Source organism: Lepidochelys kempii, chromosome 8, assembly GCF_965140285.1.
Source record: "Lepidochelys kempii isolate rLepKem1 chromosome 8, rLepKem1.hap1, whole genome shotgun sequence".
Taxonomy (NCBI): domain Eukaryota; kingdom Metazoa; phylum Chordata; order Testudines; family Cheloniidae; genus Lepidochelys; species Lepidochelys kempii.
In genome coordinates, this window is record NC_136387.1 from 106468138 (window position 1) to 106494391 (window position 26254).

Consider the following 26254-nt stretch of genomic DNA (forward strand, 5'->3'; position numbering starts at 1 on the left):
GGGGTGCAAAGCTGGGCGCAGGCGTAACTGAGAGCAGCCCCGGACCCCGTAATCTCCGCTGTGCATTCTCTGGGCAGGGGTGCCAGGGACTTCTCTCACAGCAGGGGATGGGGCTTGCAGGGGGGCCTAGAGCTCCCCCAGGAGCCGGTCTGGTCTCCCCTCTGGTGGTGCCTGGGGTGACCTAGAACCCAGGTGCCCCTCCCGATTCCCCCCCTCTCCCAGCAGGGTGGGCTGGGTGCCCGCACAACCTTGCTACTGCCCCCCGTCTCATCAGGACATCTGCAGCCCTGTCCCCGTGGGCTCCGAGCATCGGGGTGCAGGGCTCACCACGCACGCTTCCCCTTGGCCCATCCAGCCCCTTGTCCCAGCGCCGGCAGTGCCCAGCACCGTGTGTGGATGGGGGAGCAGGAACCCCGCAGCAGCAGATGGGGGACGATCCCCCACCCAGGGCCCACCCTGACCCTCATGGTCAGAGGTCGGCTTCAGGACCCTGTCCTGGAGAGGGGGTCCGCCCCCCTCATGCTCTGCGCGAGCGTGAACTGTGATGACTCTGGGCCGACACACACCTCATCCCTCTCTGAGTCGAGCCTGTGACCTCGACGACTCCCTGTGGCAGCCAGTTCCGCAGGCTAACACAGGCTGTATGGCAGCGCCTCTCAGTCTGCCCAGACTGGGACCCCTGGCAGGGAGCTGGCTTGTCTTGCGGACCCCACGTTTCACCTCCCTTAGAAGTGACTTGCTCCCAAATCAGCCCTGGACACACACTGTCCCAGCGCCCTGCTGCTGAGCCATCTGCCTTCCTCCATCTGAGCCTGCACCTATCGAGTGACCAGAGAGATTGACGTGTTCTCCGACTGGTTTTGAATGTTATAATTCTACCAATGTGATCTATGCCATCATGTGCCAGCAATGCCCCTCTGCCATGTACATTGGTCAAACTGGGCAGTCTCTACGTAAAAGAATAAATGGACACAAATCAGATGTCAAGAATTATAACATTCAAAAACCAGTCACTTCAATCTCTCTGGTCACTCGATTATAGACCTAAAAGTGGCAATTCTTCAACAACAAAACTTCAAAAACAGACTCCAACGAGAGACTGCTGAATTGGAATTAATTTGCAAACTGGACACCATTACATTAGGCTTGGATAAAGACTGGGAGTGGATGCGTCATTACAACAAAGTAAAACTATTTCCCCATGTTTATTCCCCATCCCCCTTCCCCCCCAACCCCCCCCCACCCCCACTGTTCCTCAGACTTTCTTGTCAACTGCTGGAAATGGCCCCCCTTGATTATCACGACAATAGGTCCCCGCCCCTGCTCTCCTGCTGGTAATAGCTCACCTTAGGTGATCACTCTGGTTACAGTGTGTATGGTCACACCCATTGTTTCATGTTCTCTGTGTATATAGATCTCCCCACTGTATTTTCCACTGAATGCATCTGATGAAGTGAGCTGTAGCTCACGAAAGCTTATGCTCAAATACATTGGTTAGTCTCCAAGGTGCCACAAGTCCTCCTTTTCTTTTTGCGAATACAGACTAACACGGCTGCTACTCTGAAACCCCAGGAATGTCTCCCCATTGACCATCACCTTCTACTCCCACTGGGGGTCCAAGGGGCCTGAGCCCAGGAAACTCCACAGACATATAGGTTGGGGTCAGGAGTGGGAGCTGTCCACCTCCCCACCCATCTGGCTGACGGAGTTTATGGCCTTGGGACCCAGCAAGGGAGCTAGACACCAGGGCTTTTCCGCAGGGTCCCCCTGGTTCAAATCGCCGGCCTGCTCAAAGGCAGTGAGGTGGCATCCACATCCCCCACCTCCTTAACCAGGGGCAGCAATTTAGTCTTGAGGTTCCCTGCAGAACTGGCTCCCGGGGGTCTATCCCCACTCACCCTGGGAGGTCCCCTATGCCTCTCCACTCCACCATCGCCAGTTCATGCTGCTTCTGCAGCTCTTTCTCGGGCTCGCGCTGTCTCTCACAGTCCTCTTGCTCTCTCGGACTCAGCTCCAATCCCGTCCGTCTCTGATCCCCTGATGGGGAACCCGATCGTGAAGACCCCCGTCTGGTCGGGGACAGGAGTCTTGGGGATGCCTGGCTACCACTCCAGCTGCTCCCAGATCCTGCTATTGCCCCATTTGGGGTCAGGAATCTGCTCCTTAGAGCGGTCATCCTCCTCCAGCTGCACGATTAACTCTGCTTTGGTGAACTTTCCAACGCACGACCCTCTCTTTCTGCACCGGGTTACAATGTCCTTCTTCAGGAGACGGTGACAGGCCATCACTCCGCTCTTCCCAAGTTGTTGTGGACTCACAGGCCTGTGTGCTCTCAGCTCCCCACGGTTTCCAGGGAGAACCCCTCGTGTGCCAGCCCTTCTCGAGGTCACCACCTCTTTGCCAGGGTCGAGCTGCAGACTCCTCCGCCCCTTGGACTGCTCGCTGCGATCCCCAGGGGGCCCCTGTTACTGCAAAAGTCCTTCTCTCTCCCAGGGCCAAGCCGCAGGCTCCTCCGCCCCTAGGACTGCTCATCGCAGTCCCCAGGGGGATCCCATTACTGCACAGTACTTCTCGCTGGTCACACACTCCCAGGGGTTAACCGCCCCCCAAAACCGCTCATCTCTGAGCCTTCAGCAGGCCTGGTCCTCGGCAATCCCCCTTCGTTTTACTGCTCCTCCGTCACTTACTGCAGAAAGCGCCATCCGCGGGGTGCAGTAGATCCCACCGCTCCCACCAGTTGTCACGGAGTCCCTGGGCGATACTCTGGAACTGCTCCCTACGAAGCCAGGCAGGACTCTTCTCTCTCGGGGAGCAGACTGTCTCCAGGGCAAGAAGTTCACATGGCTTCCACCTTCCTGGGTCTGACCTTGGAGCATTCAGCCTCCTCTGCCCCTCCATGCGCTTCCCACAGCGAGTCCACCCACGCGGGGTCCTGGGGAAGCCAGAGGGTCCTGCCCCCCAACTCCGCAGTCAGACCTGACTCTCAGCCAGCCAGTAAAACAGAAGGTTTATTAGACGACAGGAACATGGTCTAACACAGAGCTTGCAGGTGCAGAGAACAGGACCCCTCAGCCGGGTCCATTTTGGGGGGCAGTGAGCCAGACAACCACGTCTGCCCTTCACTCCATGTCCGCAGCCAGCCCCAAACTGCCTCCCCCTCCAGCCCCTCCTCCTCTGGGCTTTCCCCTTTCCCGGGCCAGGAGGGCACCTGATTCTTTTGTTCTCCAACCCTTTAGCTCTCACCTTGCAGGGGGGAAGGGCCCAGACCATCCGTGGCCAGGAAACAGGGTGTCGGCCATTGTCTGTGTCCAGACCCCTACACACACCTGCCCTCTAGGGCTCTGCAAGGATCATACACCCTTACCCCACCACCTAGATACTTGAGAACTGCACAGGGGAAACTGAGGCACCCCCACACTGTTCAGAGGAAACATTAAGAACAGTCCCACTTCGTCCCACCCCTGTGGGGCCCCGTGCACTTGCCCCTTAATGCCAGCCCCCTAAACCTGCCCTATAACCCCCCTGGGGGTCACAACCCCAGCGTGAGAAACACTGACCTAGATGAGTTGACATGCCCCCTGCAGGACCTCTGCGTGCCCCAGGGGTACCCCAGGTTGAGACCCACGGCCCTGCTGACCGGGCCGGAGAAGGGAGGTCGGGGCTCTTGTCCTCCCAGCACCAGAAGATGGGGGAGACACTTTCCCATGGCGCAGTGGGTCTCAGCCAGGGATGCATGTACCCCGGGGGTCCCGAGCTCTGCTGGGGGAAAGGGATTTGCCTGGGCCAATGAGAAGCACCGGCCGAGTCAGTACAAGCTCCGGTTGCTCAGTCAGGGAGCTGTGCCTAGTGCTGGGTGTGCTACACACTGACACACAAGGCCAGTGTTGTATTCCAGCCCATCGATTTCTCCTGATTCGGTACCAGGAGAACGGAGGAAATGGTCCAGTACCAGCAGCTGGGGCACGTCTGTAGTTTCGTGTCTGAGTCTGGATCAAGGGTTTTTAAGTGAGGTGTAACTTGGGGGGCACCACACACCTCAGCCCCTGCAAGGGGTACAGGAGCCTGGCAAAGCTGAGAGCCCCTGCTCCCCGAGCTGGGGTGGGAACCCAGGAGTCCTGGCCCCCAGCCCCCCAGTGCCAGCTTTCTGGCACCGCTGCTGTCCCCACCCTTGGGGGTGTCACTTTGCCACCCACCTGTGGATGTGGGGGGGCCTGGGGGGTCAATCCCCTCCCCCCGCAGCTCTAAGCTCACCGTGCCGGAGGCTCCGGCTGCCCAGCGCGGCCCCGCAGGCTGGGCCGGGGGGCGGGGGGACCGTGGGAACAGAGGCGGCTTTGTGCTTCCTCGGCTCAGCCCTGCTTTGTATGAGTCGCAGACTCCAGCTTCCCTGCAGCAGGGGCGGGGGGCAGGGGGCACAGCTGGGGACCCACTGCCTCCTCCCCCTGCAGGGGCTGGAGTCCCCCTCCCCTGCCCCCTCTCTGCAGAGCCGGGGTCCCCCTCCTCCTCCCTACAGGGGCCGGGGTCCTCCCCCATCCCTGCAGGGCTGGGGGCCCCCGCATCCAGGGAGGAGGATTGGAGCAGCCACGGGGGCCGGGATAGGGGGGAAGCTGGCTGCTTAGCGCAGTATCTCCCCTCCCCCATTTTCTCCCACGGGGGGGCTGCTTCCAGCTGGGCAGGGCCCTGGGGGGCACCCCATTGCTAATGGCACCTGCCCCCTCTCTCCGCAGAATGGCGCCGTCCCTGGGGAGGTGACCAAGAGAGACGAGAACGTGAAACGGGGCAACTGGACCAACCAGATTGAGTTTGTGCTGACGAGTGTGGGCTACGCCGTGGGGCTGGGCAACGTGTGGCGTTTCCCCTACCTCTGCTACCGCAATGGGGGAGGTGCGTGCCCCTGTGCGGCCTGGCAGCAGGAGTGGGAGGGGTCAGCAGGGGGGTGCTGGGCTGCGGGGAGCAGGGTGGGGTCAGCAGGGGACACTGGGCTGCGGGGGGTGCTGGGCTGCGGGAGGGGTCAGCAGGGGGGCGCTGGGCTGCGGGGAGCGGGCTGGGTCAGCAGGGGACACTGGGCTGAGGGAGCAGGGTGGGGTCAGCAGGGGACACTGGGCTGCGGGGGGTGCTGGGCTGCGGGAGGGGTCAGCAGGGGGGTGCTGGGCTGCAGGGAGCAGGGTGGGGTCAGCAGGGGGGCGCTGGGCTGCAGGGAGCAGGGTGGGGTCAGCAGGGGGGCGCTGGGCTGCAGGGAGCAGGGTGGGGTCAGCAGGGGGGCACTGGGCTACGGGGGGCGCTGGGCTGCGGGGAGCAGGGTGGGGTCAGCAGGGGCCACTGGGCTGTGGGGGGTGCTGGGCTGTGGGAGGGGTCAGCAGGGGGGCGCTGGGCTATGGAGAGCAGGGTGGGGTCAGCAGGGGGCACTGGGCTGCGAGGGACGCTGGGCTACAGGGAGCAGGCGGGGTCAGCAAGGGGACACTGGGCTGCGGGGGGTGCTGGGCTACGGGGCGTGGGCAGGGGTCAGCAGGGGGGCGCTGGGCTGCAGGGAGCGGGCGGGGTCAGCAGGGGGGCTGGTATTGCAGCCCAGGGCTGGCTCTCAGGGCCAGAGGGCAACGGGCCCCAGCCCGCCCTGGCCCTGCCCCACCCTCACCTCTCTGCGCCTCCCGCCAGGAGCCTTCATGTTCCCCTACTTCATCATGCTGGTTTTCTGCGGCATCCCCCTCTTCTTCATGGAGCTCTCCTTCGGCCAGTTCGCCAGCCAGGGCTGCCTGGGCGTCTGGAGGATCAGCCCCATGTTCAAAGGTGAGAGGGCGCTCACGCCTGCCCTGTGCACGCTTACACCCGCCCAGCGCACACTCACACCCAGACTCTGCCTGCTCACACCTGCCCTTGCACACTCACGTCCACCCAGCGCACTCTCACGCCCAGACTCTGCATGCTCACACCTGCCCTGTGCACACTCACCGACACCCTGGGCACGCTCATGCCCACCCTGGGCACGCTCACGCCTGCTCTGTGCACGCTTGCACCCAGACTGAGCATGCTCACGCCGAGACTGTGCACGCTCATGCCTGCCCTGTGCACGCGCGCACCTGCCCTGTGCACACTCACACCCAGACTGTGGATGCTCACATCCATTCAGTGCACTCTCATGCCCAGACTGTGCATACTTATGCCCACCCAGTGAACACTCATGCCTGCCCTTTGTACACCCCAGTGCACTCATGCCCACCCTGAACACGCTCATGCCCAGCCCTGTGCACGCTCATGCCCACCCTGCCCATGCTTACACCTAACCTGTGCACACTTATGCCTGCTCACACCTGACCTCTGCATGCTCACCCTGAGCACGCTCATGCCTGCCCTGTGCATGCTCACAACCACCCTGCACACACTCATGCCCGGTCCTGCACATGCTCATGCCCTGCCCAGTGCACACTAATGCCCTGCCCAGTGCATACTCTCAACCACCCTGTGCACGCTCATGCTCACCCTGTGCACACTCATGCCCCCCAGTGCACACTCACCCCTGGCCCTGTGCACACTCACGCCCACCCCAGCACATGCACACACCCGGCCCTGCGCACGTTCATGCCCCCCATGCACACTTATGTCTGGCTGTGTGCACACTCATGCCCAGCCCTCCTCATGCTCACGCACCTGCCCTCAGATGCTCTTGGGAGCACACGCTCAGGTTTGCACACACCCATTCACACTCCTCCATGCTCTCCTACACCATCAACATGTGCACGTGTGCTGCCTCTCATGCACCAACACGCCCACAGGCTGCACACACTTTGGCATGCTTGCTCCTGTACACTCAACCTGCACACTCACCTGTGCATACACTCTTATTGCATGCTCATGTGTACACTTTCTTACACCCTTGACCCTGTAAACACACCCAGCTTGTCCATTCACATGCACACACTCACCCATTCACTGCTGTACACTAACACACTCATCTCTGAACAGCCTCATTGCATACTCACCTGTATGTTCACACGTGCTCTGACACACTCTTGCACATGCACATGCACACACGTGTTTGCATGTGTCACGGAGTCCCCGGGCGATGCTCTGGGACTGCTCCCCATGAAGCCAGGCAGGACTCTGGGGAAGTCTCCTCTTCGGGAGCAGCCTGTCTGCAGGACACACAGCTCACCCGGCTTCCCCCTTCCTGGGTCTGACCTCGGAGCATTCAGCCTCCTCTGCCCCTCCGTGCGCTTCCCCCAGCGAGTCCGCCCAGGTGGGGTCCTGGGGAAGCCAGAGGGTCCTGCCCCACAACTCCACAGTCAGACGTGACTCTCAGCCAGCCAGTAAAACAGAAGGTTTATTAGACGACAGGAACATGGTCTAACACAGAGCTTGCAGGTGCAGAGAACAGGACCCCTCAGCTGGGTCCATTTTGGGGGGCAGTGAGCCAGACAACCCCGTCTGCCCTTCACTCCATGTCTCAGCCAGCCCAAACTGAAACTCCCTCCAGCCCCTCCTCCTCTGGGCTTTGTCCCTTTCCCGGGCCAGGAGGGCACCGGATTCCTTTGTTCTCCAACCCTTTAGCTCTCACCTCCCAGGGGGGAAGGGCCCAGGCCATCAGTTGCCAGGAAACAGGGTTTCGGCCATTCTCTGTGTCCAGACCCCTGCACACACCTGCCCTTTAGGGCTCTGCAACGATCATACACCCTTATCCCACCACCTAGATACTTAAGAACTGCCTAGGGGAAACTGAGGCACCCCCACACTATTCAGAGGAAACATTAAGAACAGTCCCACTTCGTCACACAGACACACACTTGTTGCACACATTAATACACACTTATATGTGAACACAATTGTTGCACACTTACTCGCACACACACATACTTGCTCTGGTACAACCCCACTCGTTTTGCACACTCACCCTGCCCTCACTCCTGTTCCGCACTTGCACGTACATGCTCGTCCCCCCAGGTCTGCCCCTCCCCTCACGTGCTGCCTGTCCCCCCAGGCGTGGGCTATGGGATGATGGTGGTCTCCACGTACATTGGCATCTACTACAACGTGGTGATCTGCCTCGCCTTCTACTACTTCTTCTCCTCCATGACGCGGGTGCTGCCCTGGACCTACTGCACCAACCCCTGGAACACGCCCGACTGCTCCGGGGTGCTGGACGCCGCCAATGGTTCCGCCGCGCCCCCCCTCAACCTCACCCAGCTCCTCAACCACACGCTCAAGCGCACCAGCCCCAGCGAGGAGTTCTGGAGGTGCCAGCCCCACGGGGCCCTGAAGCAGAGCCCAGCCTGGCCTTGCCAGGCACAGGGGAAACCCGGGCCTCGCTGGCAGTGGGGACGGGGGTCAGGGTCTCCTGACGGCCTAGAGCAGAGGGGATTGCACTCCCCATTGCAGAGGGCTGAGGGCTCTGGGGGAGGGGCAGGGCTGCTGTGGCCAGAGCAGAGGTCCAGGGTGGGGCTCCAGGGAAGAGGGGCGGGGCTTTGGAACAGAGTGGGGGCTCCAGGGCAGAGGGGTGGGGCTCTGGGGCACAGGGGTGGGGCTCTGGGGCAAACAGGTGGGACTCCGGGGAAGAGGCGTGGGGCTCTGGGGTAAAGGGGTGGGGCTCCGTGGCAGTGGGGTGGGGCTCCGGGGCAGAGGGGGGGGCTCCGGGGCGGGGGGTGGGGCTCCGGGGCAGAGGCGGGGGGCTCCGGGGCAGAGGGGCGGGGCTCCGGGGCGGGGGGCGGGGCTCCGGGGCAGAGGGGTGGGGCTCCGGGGCGGGGGGCTGGCAGACGGCTGCAGCTGGCCTCTCACGCGCTGTGTCCCCGTGGCGCAGGCGGTACGTGCTGAAGCTCTCGGACGACATCGGGAACCTGGGCGAGGTGCGGCTCCCCCTGCTGGGCTGCCTGGGCATCTCCTGGGTCATCGTCTTCCTCTGCCTCTTCAAGGGCGTCAAGTCATCAGGAAAAGCAAGTAGAGTCTGTCCTCCCCCTCCCCTCCCTGGGCCTGGCTCCGCCCCCTCCATAGCTCCTCCCCTCCCTGGGCCTGGCTCCTCCCCCTCCATAGCTCCTCCCCCCTGAGCCTGGCTCCTCCCCCTCCATAGCTCCTCCCCTCCCTGAGCCTGGCTCCTCCCCCTCTATAGCCCCTCCCTGAGCCTGGCTCCTTCCCCTCCGTAGCTCCTCCCATCCCTGAGCCTGGCTCCACCCCCTCCATAGCTCCTCCCCTCCTTGAGCCTGGCTCCTCCCTCTCCATAGCTCCTCCCCTCCCTGTGCCTGGCTCCTCCCCTCTCCATAGCTCCTCCCCTACCTGAGCCTGGCCCCTCCCCCTCCATAGCTCCTCCCCTCCCTAAGCCTAGCTCCTCCCCCTCCATAGCTCCTCCCCTCCCTGTGCCTGGCTCCTCCCCTCCCCATGTTTGTCTCCTCTTCCCTTGTGCCTGGTCCCAGACCCACAGGCTCTGTGCTACACCCCAGCTTTTCAGCTGTCCCTTGGAGAGGGCTTCAGTCCAGCCGGAGCTGTGTGGGGCAGAGCTCCAGGAAATATTTTCTTACCCGTGGGGCAGAAGCCACTAGCCCCAGCACCCCCCTGCCCCCCGTCCCCATGGCTAAAGCCCAGAGTCCCACTGCCCTGCAGGGCTGAAGCCCCAAGCTCCCACACACCCCGCCCAGCCCAGCGGCCGAAGCCCGGACCCGGAGCCCCACCCACTGGGCCCTAGAATTTTTATGGCATGTTGAGGGGTGGGGGTGGGGGGCTCCAGGAAATACTCAATGAGAATTTAAGCCCTACCCTTGGAGGAACCATCAGTGCACTGGCCCCCCAAGGGGCCCTGCCCCCTTCCTCCAGGGCAAGCCCCGCGGCCCCACCGCCTCCAGGCTCCAGCACCCCCGTTCCGCAGTGCAGCTCTGTGCAGCAAGCCCCCCGACACAGGTGCCCATGGGGGGCCCCTCCTCGCTCCCTGGCTGGGCTGGACAGGGGTGGGGGGCCGTGGCTGAGCCGCGGCTGTCTGTCCGTCCGTCCAGGTGGTGTACTTCACAGCCACCTTCCCCTACGTGGTGCTCACCATCCTCTTTGTGCGCGGCATCACCCTGGAGGGCGCCGTCACCGGGATCATGTACTACCTGACGCCCCAGTGGGACAAGATCCTGGATGCCAAGGTGGGTCTGAGCTCTGCCCTTCCAGCACCCAGTGCGGTGTCAGTCCCCACTGGGCAGGGGGTCCTGCCCCTCCCTGGGGCACAGGATCCTTCCCTTGCTCAGGCCCGGCTGTGAACACCACAGGAACGCCTCACCCGGGCTCCTGGCCCCCAGTGTGGTCACCAGGTCCCCCGCCCTGCCCCAAAGACAGACGGGAGGGGAAGGGAAAGACTCTTGGCCACACAGGAGCCGTGAGGAGGCAGCATTGGGTCCCACATGGGCCTGACCCCAGGCTGAAGCCAGGCCCCCTGCTAGCCCAGCCCCTGGCCCACAGCGCTGCCAGCGCCCCTCGGTCCCGACCCGCAGCCCCCCACTATTCAGCCCTGGGCCATCTCCAGCTACCAACACTGGCTGTGTGATGTGAGGGTGACCCGGGGCTGGGCTCCTGCCCCATGGCATTGTGTAGGGGAAAGCCCGGTGCCCTCTCTGCCAGTGGTAACATCTCTGTGTCTGCCAGGTCTGGGGAGACGCTGCCTCCCAGATCTTCTACTCCCTGGGCTGCGCCTGGGGGGGGCTCATCACCATGGCATCCTACAACAAGTTCCACAACAACTGCTACAGGTGAGCCACGCCTGCCCAGGCCACGCCCCCAACTCCCAGCCCCTGCTGGGCCACGCTGCCCGACTCCCACCCCCTGCTGGGCCACGCCGCCCGACTCCCACCCCCCTGCTGAGCCACGCTGCCCGACTCCCACCCCCCTGCTGGGCCACGCTGCCCGACTCCCACCCCCCTGCTGGGCCACGCTGCCCGACTCCCACCCCCTGCTGGGCCACGCCGCCCGACTCCCACCGCCCTGCTGAGCCACGCCGCCCGACTCCCACCTCCCTGCTGGGCCACATCACCCGACTCCCACCCCCCTGCTGAGCCACGCCCCCCGACTCCCACCCCCCTGCTGAGCCACACCCCCGACTCCCACCCCCCTGCTGGGACACACCCCCTGACTCCCACCCCCCTGCTGGGACACACCCCCTGACTCCCACCCCCCCGCTGGGCCACGCCCCTTGACTCCCACGCCCCTGCTGGGTCACACCCCCCGACTCCCACTCCTGATGGGCCATGCCCCCCAACTCCCACCCCCCCTACTGGGCCACACCGCCCGACTACCACCCCCCTGCTGAGCCACATCATGCGACTCCCACCTCCCTGCTGGGACACCCCCCCCCGACTCCCACCCCCCTGCTGGGCCACACCCCCCGACTCCCACCCCCTGCTGGGCCACGCCCCCCGACTCCCACCCCCCTGCTGGGCCACACCCCCCGACTCCCACCTCCCTGCTGGGCCACACCCCCCGACTCCCACCCCCCTGCTGGGCCACGCCCCCCGACTCCCACTCCTGCTGGGCCACATCCCCCGACTCCCATGCCTGCTGGGCCATGCCCCCTGACTCCCACCTCCCTGCTGGGTCACACCCCTTGACTCCCATTCCCTGTTCCGCCACTCCCCCCGACTCCCACCCCCCTGCTGGGCCACTCCCCCTGACTCCCACCCCCTGCCTGGGCCATGCCCCCCGACTCCCACCCCCCTGCTGGGCCACTCCCCCCGACTCCCACCCCCCTGCTGGGCCACTCCCCCTGACTCCCACCCCCTGCCTGGGCCATGCCCCCCCGACTCCCACCTCCCTGCTGGGCCACACCCCCCGACTCCCACCCCCCTGCTGGGCCACGCCCCCCGACTCCCACTCCTGCTGGGCCACATCCCCCGACTCCCATGCCTGCTGGGCCATGCCCCCTGACTCCCACCCCCCTGCTGGGCCACTCCCCCTGACTCCCACCCCCTGCCTGGGCCATGCCCCCCCGACTCCCACCCTGCCAGGCCATGCCCCCGTAACTCTCACCCCGCTGCTGGGCCATGCCCCCAACTCCCACCTCCGCGGTCCCACTGCACCCCCCACTTCCCTCTGCCTGGCTGTGTTCCCCCCAGGCCACACCCCCCCTCCCCGACCCCACCCTCTGCCAGGTGAATTCTCTCCCCAACCCCGGTGGCCAGAGCCCCCCTACCCCTTCTCACTCCCCCTGCTCTGTCTGCGCTGAGCCCCCGTCCTGACTGCACCCAGCCATCCCCAGCCGGCCAGGTCAGGTCCCCGTCCCCCGGTGCACCGAGCCCCCCGGCTCTCTGACCCGCCCTCCCTGCAGGGACAGCATCATCATCAGCGTCACCAACTGTGCCACCAGCGTCTACGCCGGCTTCGTCATCTTCTCCATCCTGGGCTTCATGGCCCAGCACCTGGGCGTGGACGTCTCCCAGGTGGCCGACCATGGGCCTGGCCTGGCCTTCGTGGCCTACCCCGAGGCCCTGACGCTGCTGCCCATCTCGCCCCTCTGGTCCATCCTCTTCTTCTTCATGCTCATCCTGCTGGGGCTGGGCACGCAGGTACCAGGGCCTGGGGCAGAGGGGGGAGGGGAGGGGAGGGGCGCCAGAGGGGTGGGGAGGGCAGAGGGGGGAGCGAAGAGGCCGCAGGGGGTGGGGGGGTGAGGGGAGGGGCCCCAGGGGGGTGGGAAGGGCAGAGGGGGGAGGGAAGAGGCCGCAGGGGGTGGGGGGGTGAGGGGAGGGGTGAGGGGAGGGGCCCCAGGGGGGTGGGAAGGGCAGAGGGGGGAGGGAAGAGGCCGCAGGGGGTGGGGAGGGCGGGGAGGGGGTGTGAGGAGAGGCCCCAGGAGGGTGGGAAGGGCAGAGGGGGGAGGGAAGAGGCCGCAGGGGGTGGGGAGGGCAGAGGGGGTGTGGGGAGAGGCCCCAGGAGGGTGGGAAGGGCAGAGGGGGGAGCGAAGAGGCCGCAGGGGGTGGGGGGGGTGAGGGGAGGGGTGAGGGGAGGGGCCCCAGGGGGGTGGGAAGGGCAGAGGGGGGAGGGAAGAGGCCGCAGGGGGTGGGGAGGGCAGAGGGGGTGTGGGGAGAGGCCCCAGGAGGGTGGGAAGGGCAGAGGGGGTGTGGGGAGAGGCCCTAAGGGGGTGGAAAGGGCAGAGAGAGGTGCAGGATGAGGCCCCAGGGGGATGGAAAGGGCAGAGGGGGTGCGGGGAAGGGGCACAAGGGGGTGGGGAGGGCAGAGGGGGGAGGGGAGTGGCCGCAGGGGGTGGGGAGGGCAGAGGGGGGTGCAGGGAGGGGTCCTGGGGGATGGAAAGGGCAGCGGGGGTGAGAGGAGGGGCCACAGGGGGAAGGGAAGGGCACAGGGGGTTGGGGGCAGCGGGGGGGGGGACTGGGGGGGCAGCTGAGGGCGCTGGGGGCAGCCTGGAAAGCTGGAGGGGCTGGGGGGCAGCCTGAAGAGCCGGGGGAGTTGGGGGGCAGCCGGGGGGCTGGGGGCAGTGTGAGGAGCTGGGGGAGTTGGGGGCAGCCGGAGGGGGCTGGGGGGCAGCGTGAGGAGCCGGGGGAGTTGGGGGGCAGCCGGAGGAGGCTGGGGGGCAGCGTGAGGAGCCGGGGGAGTTGGGGGGCAGCCGGAGGGGGCTGGGGGGCAGCGTGAGGAGCCGGGGGAGTTGGGGGGCAGCCGGAGGAGGCTGGGGGGCAGCGTGAGGAGCCGGGGGAGTTGGGGGGCAGCCGGGGGGCTGGGGGCAGTGTGAGGAGCTGGGGGAGTTGGGGGCAGCCGGAGGGGGCTGGGGGGCAGCGTGAGGAGCCGGGGGAGTTGGGGGGCAGCCGGAGGGGGCTGGGGGCAGCGAGAGGAGTTGGGGGCAGCTGGGGGGACTGGGGGGCAGCATGAGGGGCTGGGGGGCAGCCGGGGGGGGGCTGGGGGCAGCCTGAGGAGCCGGGGGCACCATGCCCAGGCCAGGCACTGGCTGACCCTGGCTCCCTGCCCAGTTCTGCCTGCTGGAGACGCTGGTGACGGCCATTGTGGACGAGGTGGGGAACGACTGGATCATCCGCAGGAAGATGTTTGTGACGCTGGGCATGGCCGTGGTGGGCTTCCTGCTGGGCGTCCCACTCACCACCCAGGTACGGGCGCGGGGCTCCCTGCATGGGCACCAGGGCACCCGCCAATGCCCTGTGGGGGCTCGCCCTGCTGAGCCCCCTTTGACCCGCCCCCTCCCCCCCACTGTCCCTCCAGTGCCCCAGGGGCTCTTCCCCCAGCCCCCTTCCTTCCTGCCCCCTTGGTCTGTCTGCTCCCCACCCGTGGGCCCCGCGTGGGCGCGTTACGGAGCCTGCTGGGCAGTGTGGGGGAGAGCGAGCCGGAGACATGGGCCTGGCCTGAGGCCTGAACTGAAGCAGTGGGCCAGACGAGCCTGGCTGATGGAAAGCAGCGAGCAGAACTTAGGGTGTTGGTGATGCGCGCCGGGCTCCTGCCAGGCTCAGGGTGTGCAGGCTGGCTCCGCTTTGCAACGTCTAGCTCCAGCTGGTCCCCATCAGGTGAGGAAGGCGGTCCCCAGACTATCTGACTCTGACCCCCGCTCTCTCCAGGCTGGGATATACTGGCTCCTGCTGATGGACAATTACGCCGCCAGCTTCTCCCTGGTCATCATCTCCTGCATCATGTGCGTCTCCATCATGTACATCTACGGTAGGTCCCCACCTGCTGGCGCCACGGCAACGGTGGCCCCCGCGGTCACAGGTGGGGCACCTGGCCTGTCAGCAGCCAATGGGAGCCCAGCTGTCACAGACACCAGAGTCATCAGGAATAGGCCACGTTCTGATTGGCTGGGCCGCATGCCCAAAGAGCAGCTCTCAGGGCAGTGCCAGACAGGAGCAGGACTCCTGGGTTCCATCCCCAGCCCTGGGCAGGGAATGGAGTCTAATGGCGGGGGGGAGGGAGCCAGGACTCCTGGGTTCTGTTCCCACTGGCCCCTGCCTCTCTGTGTTGCTCTGTGGGGTGCAGGGCTGAGCTCCCGAACTGGGGGTGCTGGCGATGGGCAGGGGGTGCCGGCAGTATTTCATTTATTATGGAAGAGGTGCCAGGGCTCAAGCAATTGTTTTATATTCATAACTGCTGCAGCAAGCCCAGCGGTGCCGGGGCTCTGACCTGCCAGGCCCAGCGGTGCCGGGGCTCTGACCTGCCAGGCCCGGAGGTGCCGGGGCTCTGACCTGCCAGGCCCAGCGGTGCCGGGGTTGTGAAGTGCCAGGCCTGGAGGTGCCGGGGCTCTGACCTGCCAGGCCCAGCGGTGCCGGGGCTCTGACCTGCCAGGCCCGGAGGTGCCGGGGCTCTGAAGTGCCAGGCCCGGAGGTGCCGGGGCTCTGACCTGCCAGGCCCTGGCACAAATTGAGCACTGTGCGCGGTGGTTCCAACCCAGATCCAGGTTTCCCAGGGAGTGCGTGTGCATTCAGGCGGCATCGCCTGCCCCCAAACCCCCAGGCGCTGTTCTCCTAGTGAGTGTCCCTGTCTGCTCCCACCAGGACACCGGAACTACTTCAAGGACATCGAGATGATGCTGGGCTTCCCGCCTCCTCTCTTCTTCCAAATCTGCTGGAGGTTCTTCTCGCCCGCCATCATCTTCGTAAGTGCTGCGCCCCTCCTGTGGCAGGGTTGGGGCGGGGGGGGGCCAGGCCATGGGGGGGTGGGAGGGCTGGGCAAGGGATGTGACAGACCGTGGGGAGGGGGGGTGTGGAGATCTGTGCCAGCCCATAGAGGGGTGAGGGAAAGGCAGGGGGTTGCCAGCCCACGGGGGATGCCAGCCTGGGGAGAGGGGTGTGCCAGCCAACGGGGGTGTGAGGGCAGGGTAGGGGTGTGCCAGCCTGGACAGGGACAGGGATATGTCAGCCCGTGGAGGGGTGGGGGGCAGAGCAGGGGTGTGCCAGCCCGTGGAGAGGTGGGGGGCAGAGCAGGGGTGTGCCAGCCCATGGGGGGGAGGGGTTGCCAGCCTGTGCCAGCACACAAGCCTGCTCTTACGGGGGCAGGTGCAAATCCCAGCTCATCTCACAGCAGGGGTAGGCGTCCCTGTGACAGCGAACAGTCCAAAAACTCCTGCCTCGGGGTGAGACCTGCCCAGGGGTAGCTCATCCCCACCTTGCTCTGCTGGGCTCTGCCCCTCTGTGACGATGCTGCCCATGGGAGCCAGCTGAGGTCACTCAATCAGGGTGCACGGCAAACAGACCGGGGCAGACAGACCCCAAACGCTGGTGGAAAATCCACTCCTTAGAGTTACCCAGCCAGCCCAAACCAGCCTCTGTATTAGAAAAGGTTCTCCTGACCCCAAAGGACCAAGCCCCAGATCCAGGTCAAATAACTTCGATCTTACCCCAAATACACACTTACAGTCAATTCTTCTTAACTAAATGAAAAATTATTTAAAAAGAAAAGAGAGAGAGTTGGTTGACAGACTTGAATTCAATTCTTGAGGTCCAGGTACATAGCAGAGATGGTGAGTTTATAGTGGCCAAAAGTCCTTTTAGAAATAGTCCACAGGTTATAGTCCAGTGTCCATATTCAGGGTGACTCCAGTCAGTGACGGGGGATCTCAATCCTTATGGCTCAGGGTTTCCCTTCTTGAAACCCAAAGCAGATCTGAGATGAGGAAGGATCGTGTCCCAAGGTTTTTATACATTTCCAGCAGTCTTTTGGCCTGAGAAAACAAGAAACTTAACTTTCTTTCTCCCAAACATTGTGGCAATTAGCACAGGGCAATTTATCCATTGAACAGTTCAGATACAGGTTACCCCAACCTTCAAAGAGACATAGAGACAACAATACTATGTCACTCAAGTGTCTTCCTAAATGTTAATATTCCCTTTTTGATCTTTGAATCAAAGCCATAGACAAGACTTGTTTGCTGACCTCACAAGACCTGAGCAAACATCTCCCCTTCTCTCTAACAGTGCAGACTTGCATTTCAGGGCCCTGTTCATTTCCATCTCTTCCTATCAAGTGTTTAAAGTTGGGCCCTGGGTCAGGTCAGGCTGGGAGGTAATTAACTCTTTCTGGACCTGTGTCACCTTTCAATGAGATATTGTATTACACTCCTAACGTCACACCCTCCCTTGGCTGCACCCAGCCGTGGCCACTGTCAGAGCTGGACCCATGGCGATCCCTGGGTGCTCGGCTTGAGGGGTGGCAGGTTGGGAGGGAGTTTATGGCTCGGGATGGGGCTGATATGGGGGGGGCATGGCAGTGGCTGGGAGGGTCTGGGGGGCAGGCCTGGGGACACCTGCCCCACTCTGCTGGCAGCACAGGTGCTCCACTCCGGGCTCTGGGGGCCCCACTCGCCCCTCAACCACCCAGTGCCTTGTCTTCTGGACACCAGCCGGTGCACCCATCCGCTGCCCACGTGGCCGCAGCACTGTGTCCCAGCGAGGCCCAACGGCCGAGCAGGTACCCGAGCAGGAGAAATGGAGAAAGACCAGACGCAAGGGAAAGGATTGGAAATGCCGGGCTAGGGACGACCCACAGCGCAGAGCCGCTCCGGATCCTGGGCTCCCCTGGCACCGACCCCGGCCTGGCAACCTCGCCCCACAGGGGAGTAGTTTGCACCCTCTGCAACAGTTTGGTTGTCTTCACCCCCCTAGATGCAGCGAGGCCGATGGGGAATTCTGCCAGCCCAGCTTCTCCTTCTCGAGGGGCTTCACAGCACTGGGGACCCTGCCGTCGCCAGAGCAAGCGGCGCTGGGCCCTGGCACGCTCATCACGTAGACGTGGCCTCATTAGCATGTTCCAGCCCAGCTCAGAGGGTGTTTCAGTGCTTGGCCAGTGCAGCGAGCCAGGATCCCCTTTTCACGGGACCCCCACCAGTGTCCCTCTCATTTTCCCAGCCATGTGTGGAATTAATTTTATTAAGTGCACCAATATGGAGGTGATGTGTGACATGACCCTGTGTGACCCATCACCTCCATATTGGTGCACAGAACAAAATTCATGGGGCAGGGTGGGGCTGAGTGTGGGAGGGGGCTCAGGTCTGGGGCAGAGAGTTGGGGTGTGGGGGGGTGAGGGCTCCAGCTGGGGGTATGGGCTCTAGAGTGGGGCCGGGGATGAGGGGTTTGGGGTGCAGGAGGGTGCTCTGGGGCTATGTTGGGGAGAGAGGACTCCCCCCCCCAGTTCTCTCTCCCCACAGCAGCACTTGGGTGGGGGGGTGTCTCTCCCCACCCCGCCAGCTCTGAGGCTGGGGCTGCAGGATAGGCGTCCCTCCCCCGGCCCCGGCAGGTCCCCAGGCAGGTTCCCTGAGCACCTGCAGGGCGCTAAAGAGGCCGCAGCCATGCAGCTATCAGGAAACGTGGACCCCCACCGTGCAGGGCTTTGCCTCTGTCACGGGTGCCAGCATGTGCCCTTCGCTCAGCTCTCCTGCTGTCCCGGCCGTGGCATCTCACTCACGCCAGCTCAGCCCGGAAGGCCCCTCGTCAGAGCCTCTCATGGGGTCGCTTGCTCCGTGCCAGGCTGGAAACCCGGGCTGGGCTGGGTGCAAAGCCACTGCTTGATCACCGCGACACCGTGATGGGTGGGTGCAGGGTACCCGGAGTGACTCTTTGCCAGGAGAAATCACTTGCCTTGCCAGGCCGCATGGGGGTGGTGATGGGAGGCTGGTGGGGATGGCAGTGATGGGGCAAGGGTGATGGGCTGGCAGGGATGTGGGGCTGGTCGGTGTGGGGCCTGTGGGACACAGGGACCTGCTCTGCCCTTCACCCCGGTGCAGGGGCCACGGGCAGGCCTGGGGTTCATGGCTGAGCCCGCACTCCCCCTTCTGTGCCCCCCAGTTCATCCTGGTGTTCACGGTGATCCAGTACCGACCCATTGCCTACAACACCTATGTCTACCCCACCTGGGCCGTCAGCATCGGGTTCCTCATGGCGCTGTCCTCCGTGCTCTGCATCCCGCTCTACGCCGTCTACAAGCTCTGCCGTGCTGACGGCAACACGCTGCTCCAGGTGCGGGGGAGATCCAGACCCGGCTGCTACTGTGGGGCGGGCGCCGGTGACCTGGCCAGGACTCCTGGGTTCTCTCTAGGAGGCAGTGGGGTCTAGTGGGTTGGCTTGGAGATTCCTGCCCTGGAGGTGGCTGGGGGTCCCTGCCAGCCCCTCGGGCCTGGCTGAATGTCTGGCTGTTGCCCCACTTGGGGGTCACGGAGGGGTCTGAGGTGGAGGCGGGCAATCGAGGCTCTGGGCTGGGGCCCTACGGGCACAGGGCCGGTGCCCACGTGGCCAAGCTAACGCCCCTTCTCCCTCTCTCTAGCGTTTGAAAAACGCCACCAAGCCCAGCCAGGACTGGGGCCCAGCGCTGGCTGAGCACCGGGCAGGGCGCTACGCCCCCACCCCCGGCGCCTGCCTGGATGTGCAGCCGCTGAACCCCGAGAAGCCACGGAGCGAGGACGTCGCCCTCCCGGTGCAGGGCAGCAACGGCTCAGCCCACAGCCAGGACTCCAGACTGTGACCCGGCACCAGCCCATGCTCCCCGACCCGCCCTGCTCGGTGACGCACTGCTGGGGGAGCCCAGGCTGCCCCGGGCACCGCCAGGGGCTCCCCGTGTGTGCGTCCCCACCCCCCGCCCCTCCCCACGGTGTGTGTCACCCCTCGTGTTTACAGTAAGGGCCCCGCAGCCGGGCCCAGCGCACCGCCGGCAGCAGGGGAGCTTGGCAAGGGCCCAAGGAGCCGTGGCGGGCGTGCAGACCGGGGGGAGCAAGCCTGAGCCCAGGGGCGGCTCAGCCCCTGCCCAGTGTGTGACTGGGGGACGGGGAAGCCGGGGCCCAAGCGTCTGGGCTGGGGGCCGTGCCCTGTGAGATGGGGGCTCCCAGCTGCTACGTGGCCCAAAGCGGCACAGGGGCCACGGACCACGCAGGCCGCGCAGCTGGGGCTCTGGGAGGAGGGGGCCTAGGAGAGCGGCTGCCAGGGCCAGGAGGAGCCGCGCCCCGCTGCGTAGGGGGAGCGAAGGGGAGGGGAGCAGAGAGTCAATGGGGTGGAGGTGCGGGGTGGCAGGCAGGCAGCAGCTGGGTCAGGCTAGCCCAGCCCTTTGCTCTGCCTTCCAGGCCCTCCCCTCCTGGCTGGGCCGAAGCGGGGTGGGGGCTGCTGTTACCGTGGAGGGAGATGGTGTCTGGCTGAGACTGGCGGGGGCCAGTGCTGAGGCCAGGGTTGTGTCTGGGGCAGGCAGGATTCAACCCACCTGGCAGGACTCCTACCTGTGCCCCAGGCATGGCCCAAGCCGTAGTGTAGCACCATCTCCCCGGGAGCCCCCCCAGCTGGCGCCAAGGGAGGGGCACTTGGAGAGGGATGGAGATGCAGGGCGGGGGCGGGGCCCTTTGCTAGCATGCGTGCCCACATGCCCTGCCCCCCCGGCCCATGCACGGCCCACGTGCAGACACGCACGGCAAAGAGCACACTCGCCGCACCACACAAAGCCCAGCGCACACACGCACGGCACGTGCCGACATGCACGGCCCAGACACGCACAGCACACGTGCCGACACACATGCACGGCCCAGGCATATGCATGCACACACGCCCATTACCCCCCCACAGTGCTCTCATGCCCATTGCCTGGGGGGTGCAGGGCCAGCCCCGGCCAGGTCCCCCCCCCGCCACCCCCGTGCTGTGTCCCATGAGGGGCTGCAGTTGGGCTGGGTCCAGCCCAGTGGCTGCACCAGCCGCAGCAGGCTGCAAGGGTTAGGCTGTGCTGGCATAGCGGGGTGTGGGGGGGGTCCTCTACATGGGCTCAGCCCTGCCCTGGGGGCTCCCCCTTCACCGAGCGAGCAGGACCCATGGCCTTGTCTGCTCCCTGCTGGTGCGGCTGAGCATGGGGCTGCAGGGTGGCCCTGCACCCTCATGGCTCTGCCCTGGGGAGGGGAAGCACTTTATGGGCCGGGGGGGGGGGGCGGTTCCAGACCCCACTGCGAAGGGGTTTGCTTGACCCAGCTGGATTCACCCTGGGCCCCACAGCCCCCATGGTGGTGAGGGGCAGCCAGCCAGGGGACGGGGCATTGCCCCAGCCTGCTGCTAAGGAGATGCACAGGAGGCCCCTGGGGCCAGAAGCACTACGTAGGGGGCTTCCCCCAATAGGCACTTTCCTCTGCGTCAGATGAGTGTTAAGGGGGGAGGGGCTGCATACAGCCCCTCACTGCAATGGGGTGCTCCCCAGATCACTGCCCACAGCCCCCCCACAGGAGGGTGCCCATGGCATTGGGCTGGGCTGGCTCAGACAGGCCCTGGGTCCCTGTACCCGCTCTCCAGCCGGGCGTGAGGGGGACCGGCCCCCAGCCCACATGGTGAGTGGGGGTGTCCAGCCATGGCTCCGTGTGTGTCAGGGGCCGGGGAGCAGCTGGGCCTTCCCCCACCCCAGCTTTGGGCCTGGCCCAAGCAGGGGGGCAGGCACACTCCTTTGTGCGCTCCCCCTCCAGCCGGGAGCCCAGTGCCCCCCTGGGCCAGGCACGGCCTCGCCACCACCATGCCCGGGCACCGAACAAAGCCAAGCCTCATGGGCGGGGCAGGTGGCAGGCGATGCCCTGGGGCTGCTCAGGCCACCAGTGAAGTGAGTTTGGTGGGACTTACCCACACCCCGGGGACAGGGACCACGGGCAGCGGAGCCGGCCCCACTTCTGCTACCCAGGCAGCGGCTGGGGAAGGTGCCCACGCTGGGTGGGGGGCTGCGGCACCCTGTGGGCACCTCTCCCCACCCCCCACCCGCCTTGCCCCCCCCCAGCCAACGCGGAGCTGCACTACTTCCTGCATGGATCCTGTGCCCTGCCCCGTGTGCCCATGATGCCCACGCTCCTCTTCCCGTCTAATCGTTAGCAATACGGTGCTGGGGCCTGGGCCGCGCCGCCCACGCCAGTGATGCCCCGTGTAGAGTTTTAAAGTCTGATAGATTTTAATGAAATTTATATTCCTGCGTCCGCCTGCCGGCTGCCTTTCTTTGGCCGGGGGGGGGGGGGGGAGGAAGGCACGCGTGAGCGACCCTGGTACCCCATCCCTACGGCACTGCCCGCCCAGGCCTGGCCCAGATGCTGTGGCCCGGTGCAGCCAGGAGATCGGCGGGTCCCGTTCCCAGCCGCCAGACTGCACGGAGGGGCCCAGGCCCTGCCCCCCTCGCCTGGCCTTGCTACCTGCTGGCGCTGGGCAGAGGCACCCGGCATGCCCACAGCAGGTCCCAGCTCCCCCCCACAGCTGCGCAGAGCTCCGAGCCCCACGGGGCAGCTGTGTGGGTCCTGCCCAGGGTGGGTGAGGGCAGGGGGCCCCGCAGAGAGGGCACGGTGCCAGACCCCAGCACCTGCCTCTGGCTCCAAGGGCCCATCCCCCCCAGAGGCAGGAGCACTGAGAAGTGCCCAGGCCCCAGGCAGCTTCCCTTCCCCCACTGCCCCCCACCCCCTGGGCACATGGTACCTGCGCCCCTCCCCCACCCGACCCCTAGGCCAGTGCACGCTGCACGGCTCCCCGCGCACCATGGCAGGGGGCAGCCAGGAGGGGGCGTTGCAGGCCAGGCTCAGGGCTCAGCTCAGGAGCTGCCCCCAAGACGCGGAGGGGGCTGATCCCGGGCTGGGGGAGACGACAATGCCCCTGCGGGTTGGGGGCCTCCAGGGCAGAGCAAGGCCGAGCCGGGGACAGAGGGGACCCAGCGGGGCAGGAAGCGGCGCTGGAGCTGGGGGGGAGATGGGGCACGACCTCCTGCCCATGCCAGGCTGCCCCAGGCTCCCTGCCCATACCCCAGAGAGGCTCCCTGCGCTAGCTTGGCCCCTGGCATCCCAGCGGCCTCAGGTGGCGGCCGGAGAGGGGGCGCAGGGGGCGGGCGCTGCTCTGTGGGTGGCGATGGGAGGAAGGCCAGGCTGGGCCTGCTGGCAGGGGGGCCAGGTGGCTGCAGGCTGGGCTTGCAGGGGGAACCCGAGCTCCTGGGGGTGATGGTGCAGCCAGGTCCTGGTGCCCAGAGGCCCAGCCAGGGGTCGCAGCCCCTCCGTGGAGCCCCTAGCCAGGCTGCCCAGAGAGCAGCTGCACCCGTCGAGGGGCACTCGGCCCAGCACAGTGCCTGGGGCTGGCGGGGCTGGTTCTCGGCGGCCCGACGGGGACGGAGCGGCTGGTGCCAGGCGGGGGGGACACGCTGGCTGGTGCCGGGCTCCCCAGGCCCACGGGACACCCTGCAGAGCCAGGGAGACAGTGCCGTCAGCAGAGACCCGCCGGGACAGAGCACTGCCCCGCCCCGCCCCACATCCGGAGACAGGCTCACGTCCAGGGGGCAGGGTTCAGCCAGGACCGACCCCGAACCCACGCCCCAGCCTGCAGTGATAGCCTGAGGCCCTGCAATAATCCCGCAATGGGGCCCCCTACAACCAGCATGGCCTATGTGACCTGCCACCCCCGGGGGTCCCAGCCTGCCCCCTGCAGCCCTGCCAGTGCCCCTCACTTACAACCTGCTGCCCCCCAGGGCCCCAGCCAGCCCCCCCCGGGGTCCCAGCTTGCATCCCTGCCAGTGCCCCTCACTCCAACCCGCTGCCCGCTGGGGTCCCTGTAGCCTTGCCAGTGCCCCTCAATCTGACCCACAGCCCACCCCATCCCATCCCTGGGGCCCCTCTCCTCCCCACACACAGCCCTGCCTGAGGTGCTTGTATTTGCTGGTACGCAGGGGTCCCCCTGGGCAATTTATTCAAAGGGGGTTACCTGGGCTGTCGGGGGGCCACAGGCTCAGGGCACTGGACCTCCTGGGAGAGGCCAGGCCTGGGGTCCAGCTGGCCCAGCTGCAGGTCCCGCTCCATGGCTCGTCTCTGCTCCTGCAGCTCTGCACAGAAGGGAAGTGCTGGTGAGAGGCAGAGCGCCCCTCGCTGGCCTGCCCCAAGCACTGCCCAGGGGGTGCAGAATGGGGCCTGCGGTGGTGCTGAGTGAGCTCGCCTCCCTCGGTGCCACTGGCTCAGCCAGCTCCTGGCTGCCCTGCACGACGGGTATTGTCCCTGTGTGGCTGTTAAACACCCTGCAACCCTCCCCAGAGCCAGCTGCATCTCCGTGATGGGGACACGGCGCTGCACCCCGACCGGGGCAAGGAGGCTGGGCCGGGACACTGGCTTTGTGCTCCCCGGGGAGAGGTCGGGCAGGTCCCTTACCAGCCATCGTTGGCTCCTGCGCTGGCCCCGCAGCGGCTCGGTGTTCCTCCTCCAGGCAGCGCTGGGGAGAGGGGGGGAGAGTCAGAGCACTGCCTGCCCCACTGCCCCCAGAGTGTGGGAGGGGAATGTTATTGTAGGGTCTCTCAGAGCAGGGCAAGCCCCCCCACCAGGAGTGTCTGCAACAGCCAGCCCTGCACCGATCGCCTCCAGGGGACCGGAGCAGTCCCGCGGGGGGCTGGCCCTGGACCATCACCATGGCACTGCCCAGAAGAGGCCCGGTGAAATATTTCACCAGCACACGCTGGACTGGGAAACCCAGAGCACAACCATGCCGTGGCCAAGCCGCCGTCCCCCAGCAGAGGGCGCTACCATTTCACTCAGCCACAAACCCCTCCCCAGCACAGAGCCAGAGAACCCAGGAGTCCTGGCTCCCAGCCCCCTGCTCTACCCCACTAGACCCCGCTCCCCTCCCAGAGCTGGGGATAGAACCCAGGAGTCTGCCTCCCAGCCCTCCCCCGCTGTAATCCACTAGACCCCACTCTCAGAGCTGGGGACAGAACCCAGGAGTCCTGGCTCCCAGCCCTCCCCTGCTCTAACCCACTAGACCCCACTCCTCTCCCAGAGTCAGGGATCAAACCCAGGAGTCCTGGCTCCCAGGCCCAACTCCCAGCACTCCTGCCAGCAGCCCTTCCCCTGCACACACGTCCTAGGGACCAGGGTGAGGGTGGCTGTTGTGGGGCAGGGCAAGTCCATCCCTGCACGGCCCAGCAGGCTGCCCCGGTGGGGGCCATGGCCTGGCGTGACCAGGGGCAGCCTCCCGCTGGTGAGGTGCGCAGGGTGGCTCAGGGTGTGTCTCTCTGCTCCCACACAGCCCAGGGCAGGGCTGTGACGAAGAGCATTAATTATTAAACATTAATTATTAATGTTTCCTACTCTGAGATAGCGCGTTATTGTGGGGGTGCCTCAGTTTCCCCTAGGCAGTTCTTAAGTATCTAGGGGGTGGTGTGACAAAGTGGGACTGTTCTTAATGTTTCCTCTGAATAGTGTGGGGGTGCCTCAGTTTCCCTATGCAGTTCTTAAGTATCTAGGGGGTGGGATAAGGGTGTATGATCGTTGCAGAGCCCTAGAGGGCAGGTGTGGGCAGGGGTCTGGACACAGAGAATGGCCAACCCCCTTTTCCTGGCAACGGATGGCCTGGGCCCTTCCCCCCTGCAAGGTGAGAGCTAAAGGGTCGGAGAACAAAGGAATCCGGTGACCTCCTGGCCCCGGAAAGGGACAAAGCCCAGAGGAGGAGGGGCTGGAGGGAGTTTCAGTTTAGGGCTGGCTGGGGACATGGAGTGAAGTGCAGACAGGGTTGTCTGGCTCACTGCCCCCCAAAATGGACCCAGCTGAGGGGTCCTGTTCTCTGCACCTACAAGCTCTGTTTTAGACCATGTTCCTGTCGCCTAATAAACCTTCTGTGTTACTGGCTGGCTGAGAGTCACGTCTGACTGTGGAGTTGTGGGGCAGGACCCTCTGGCCCCCCCAGGACCCCCGCCTGGGCAGACTCGCTGTGGGAAGCACATGGGGGGGCAGAGGATGCTGAATGCTCCGGGGTCAGACCCAGGAAGGTGGAGCCGGGGGAGCTGTGTGTCCTGCAGACAGGCTGCTCCCAGAGAGGAGACTTCCCCAGAGTCCTGCCTGGCTTCATGAGGAGCAGTTCCAGAGCATCGCCCGGGACTCCGTGACAGGGGCCAGTGCCCCCTGCTGATCCCACCATCCCAGGGGTCCTACCCGGAGGTGGCAGATGTGTCTCTCCAGGGCACGGCACTCCTCCTCCAGCAGGGCCCTGGCAGAAGAGACAGGTGGGTTAGGTGGGCTCCAGATGCATGGGAATGAGGGGGGCCGGGACAAGGGTCAGCGTCTGCTTTAAACATTTCCTGCCATGCCCTGGGGCCCCTGGGCACAACCCCTGGCACTTGGGCACATGCCCCCCTCACAGCACATGGCAGTGGGACCTTGTCTCACCAGATGCCAGGTTTAACCCGCCTCCCAGAGACCCCCCAGCCCTGGAGCTGTGTGGCTGGGCAGGGTGCCTGGGAAGGGTCACAAGAGCGGAGAGAGGACCAACCTCCTGGGATGGGAACCCATGTCTGGAGGAGGGGCTGGGCGGAAGGGGTTCGCATGGAGGCTGGGTACAGGTAACCCCTGGTGCCCACATGGGAGAGGCCTCTC

General features: G+C 65.4%; 1 protein-coding gene and 1 non-coding gene across 3 annotated transcripts in view; one reads left to right on the top strand and one right to left on the bottom strand.

The window, feature by feature from the left end:
* The window catches only part of SLC6A9 (solute carrier family 6 member 9), a 52312-nt gene extending 30466 nt beyond the window's left edge, over window positions 1-21846 (top strand). The window contains exons 3-14 of the mRNA XM_073357961.2: window positions 4725-4881; window positions 5650-5781; window positions 7967-8222; window positions 8783-8915; window positions 9963-10097; window positions 10594-10697; window positions 12269-12506; window positions 13914-14048; window positions 14511-14610; window positions 15441-15541; window positions 18726-18896; window positions 19201-21846. Of these exons, the coding sequence (XP_073214062.1) occupies window positions 4725-4881; window positions 5650-5781; window positions 7967-8222; window positions 8783-8915; window positions 9963-10097; window positions 10594-10697; window positions 12269-12506; window positions 13914-14048; window positions 14511-14610; window positions 15441-15541; window positions 18726-18896; window positions 19201-19398 (1860 nt within the window). The 3' untranslated portion in view covers window positions 19399-21846. The remainder of the gene's footprint in view (window positions 1-4724; window positions 4882-5649; window positions 5782-7966; window positions 8223-8782; window positions 8916-9962; window positions 10098-10593; window positions 10698-12268; window positions 12507-13913; window positions 14049-14510; window positions 14611-15440; window positions 15542-18725; window positions 18897-19200) is intronic.
* Window positions 16285-25889, bottom strand: LOC140916643 (uncharacterized). 2 transcript variants are annotated; one of them, XR_013636210.1, is made up of 4 exons: window positions 25814-25889; window positions 24041-24101; window positions 23604-23721; window positions 16285-16606 (listed from the first exon to the last, which is right to left on the bottom strand). It is a non-coding gene; the product is annotated as an uncharacterized LOC140916643 (transcript). The 2 variants fall into 2 exon arrangements; XR_013636209.1 differs by lacking the exon at window positions 16285-16606 and having other exon boundaries at window positions 23603-23721.
* Window positions 25890-26254: the final 365 nt, after the last annotated feature.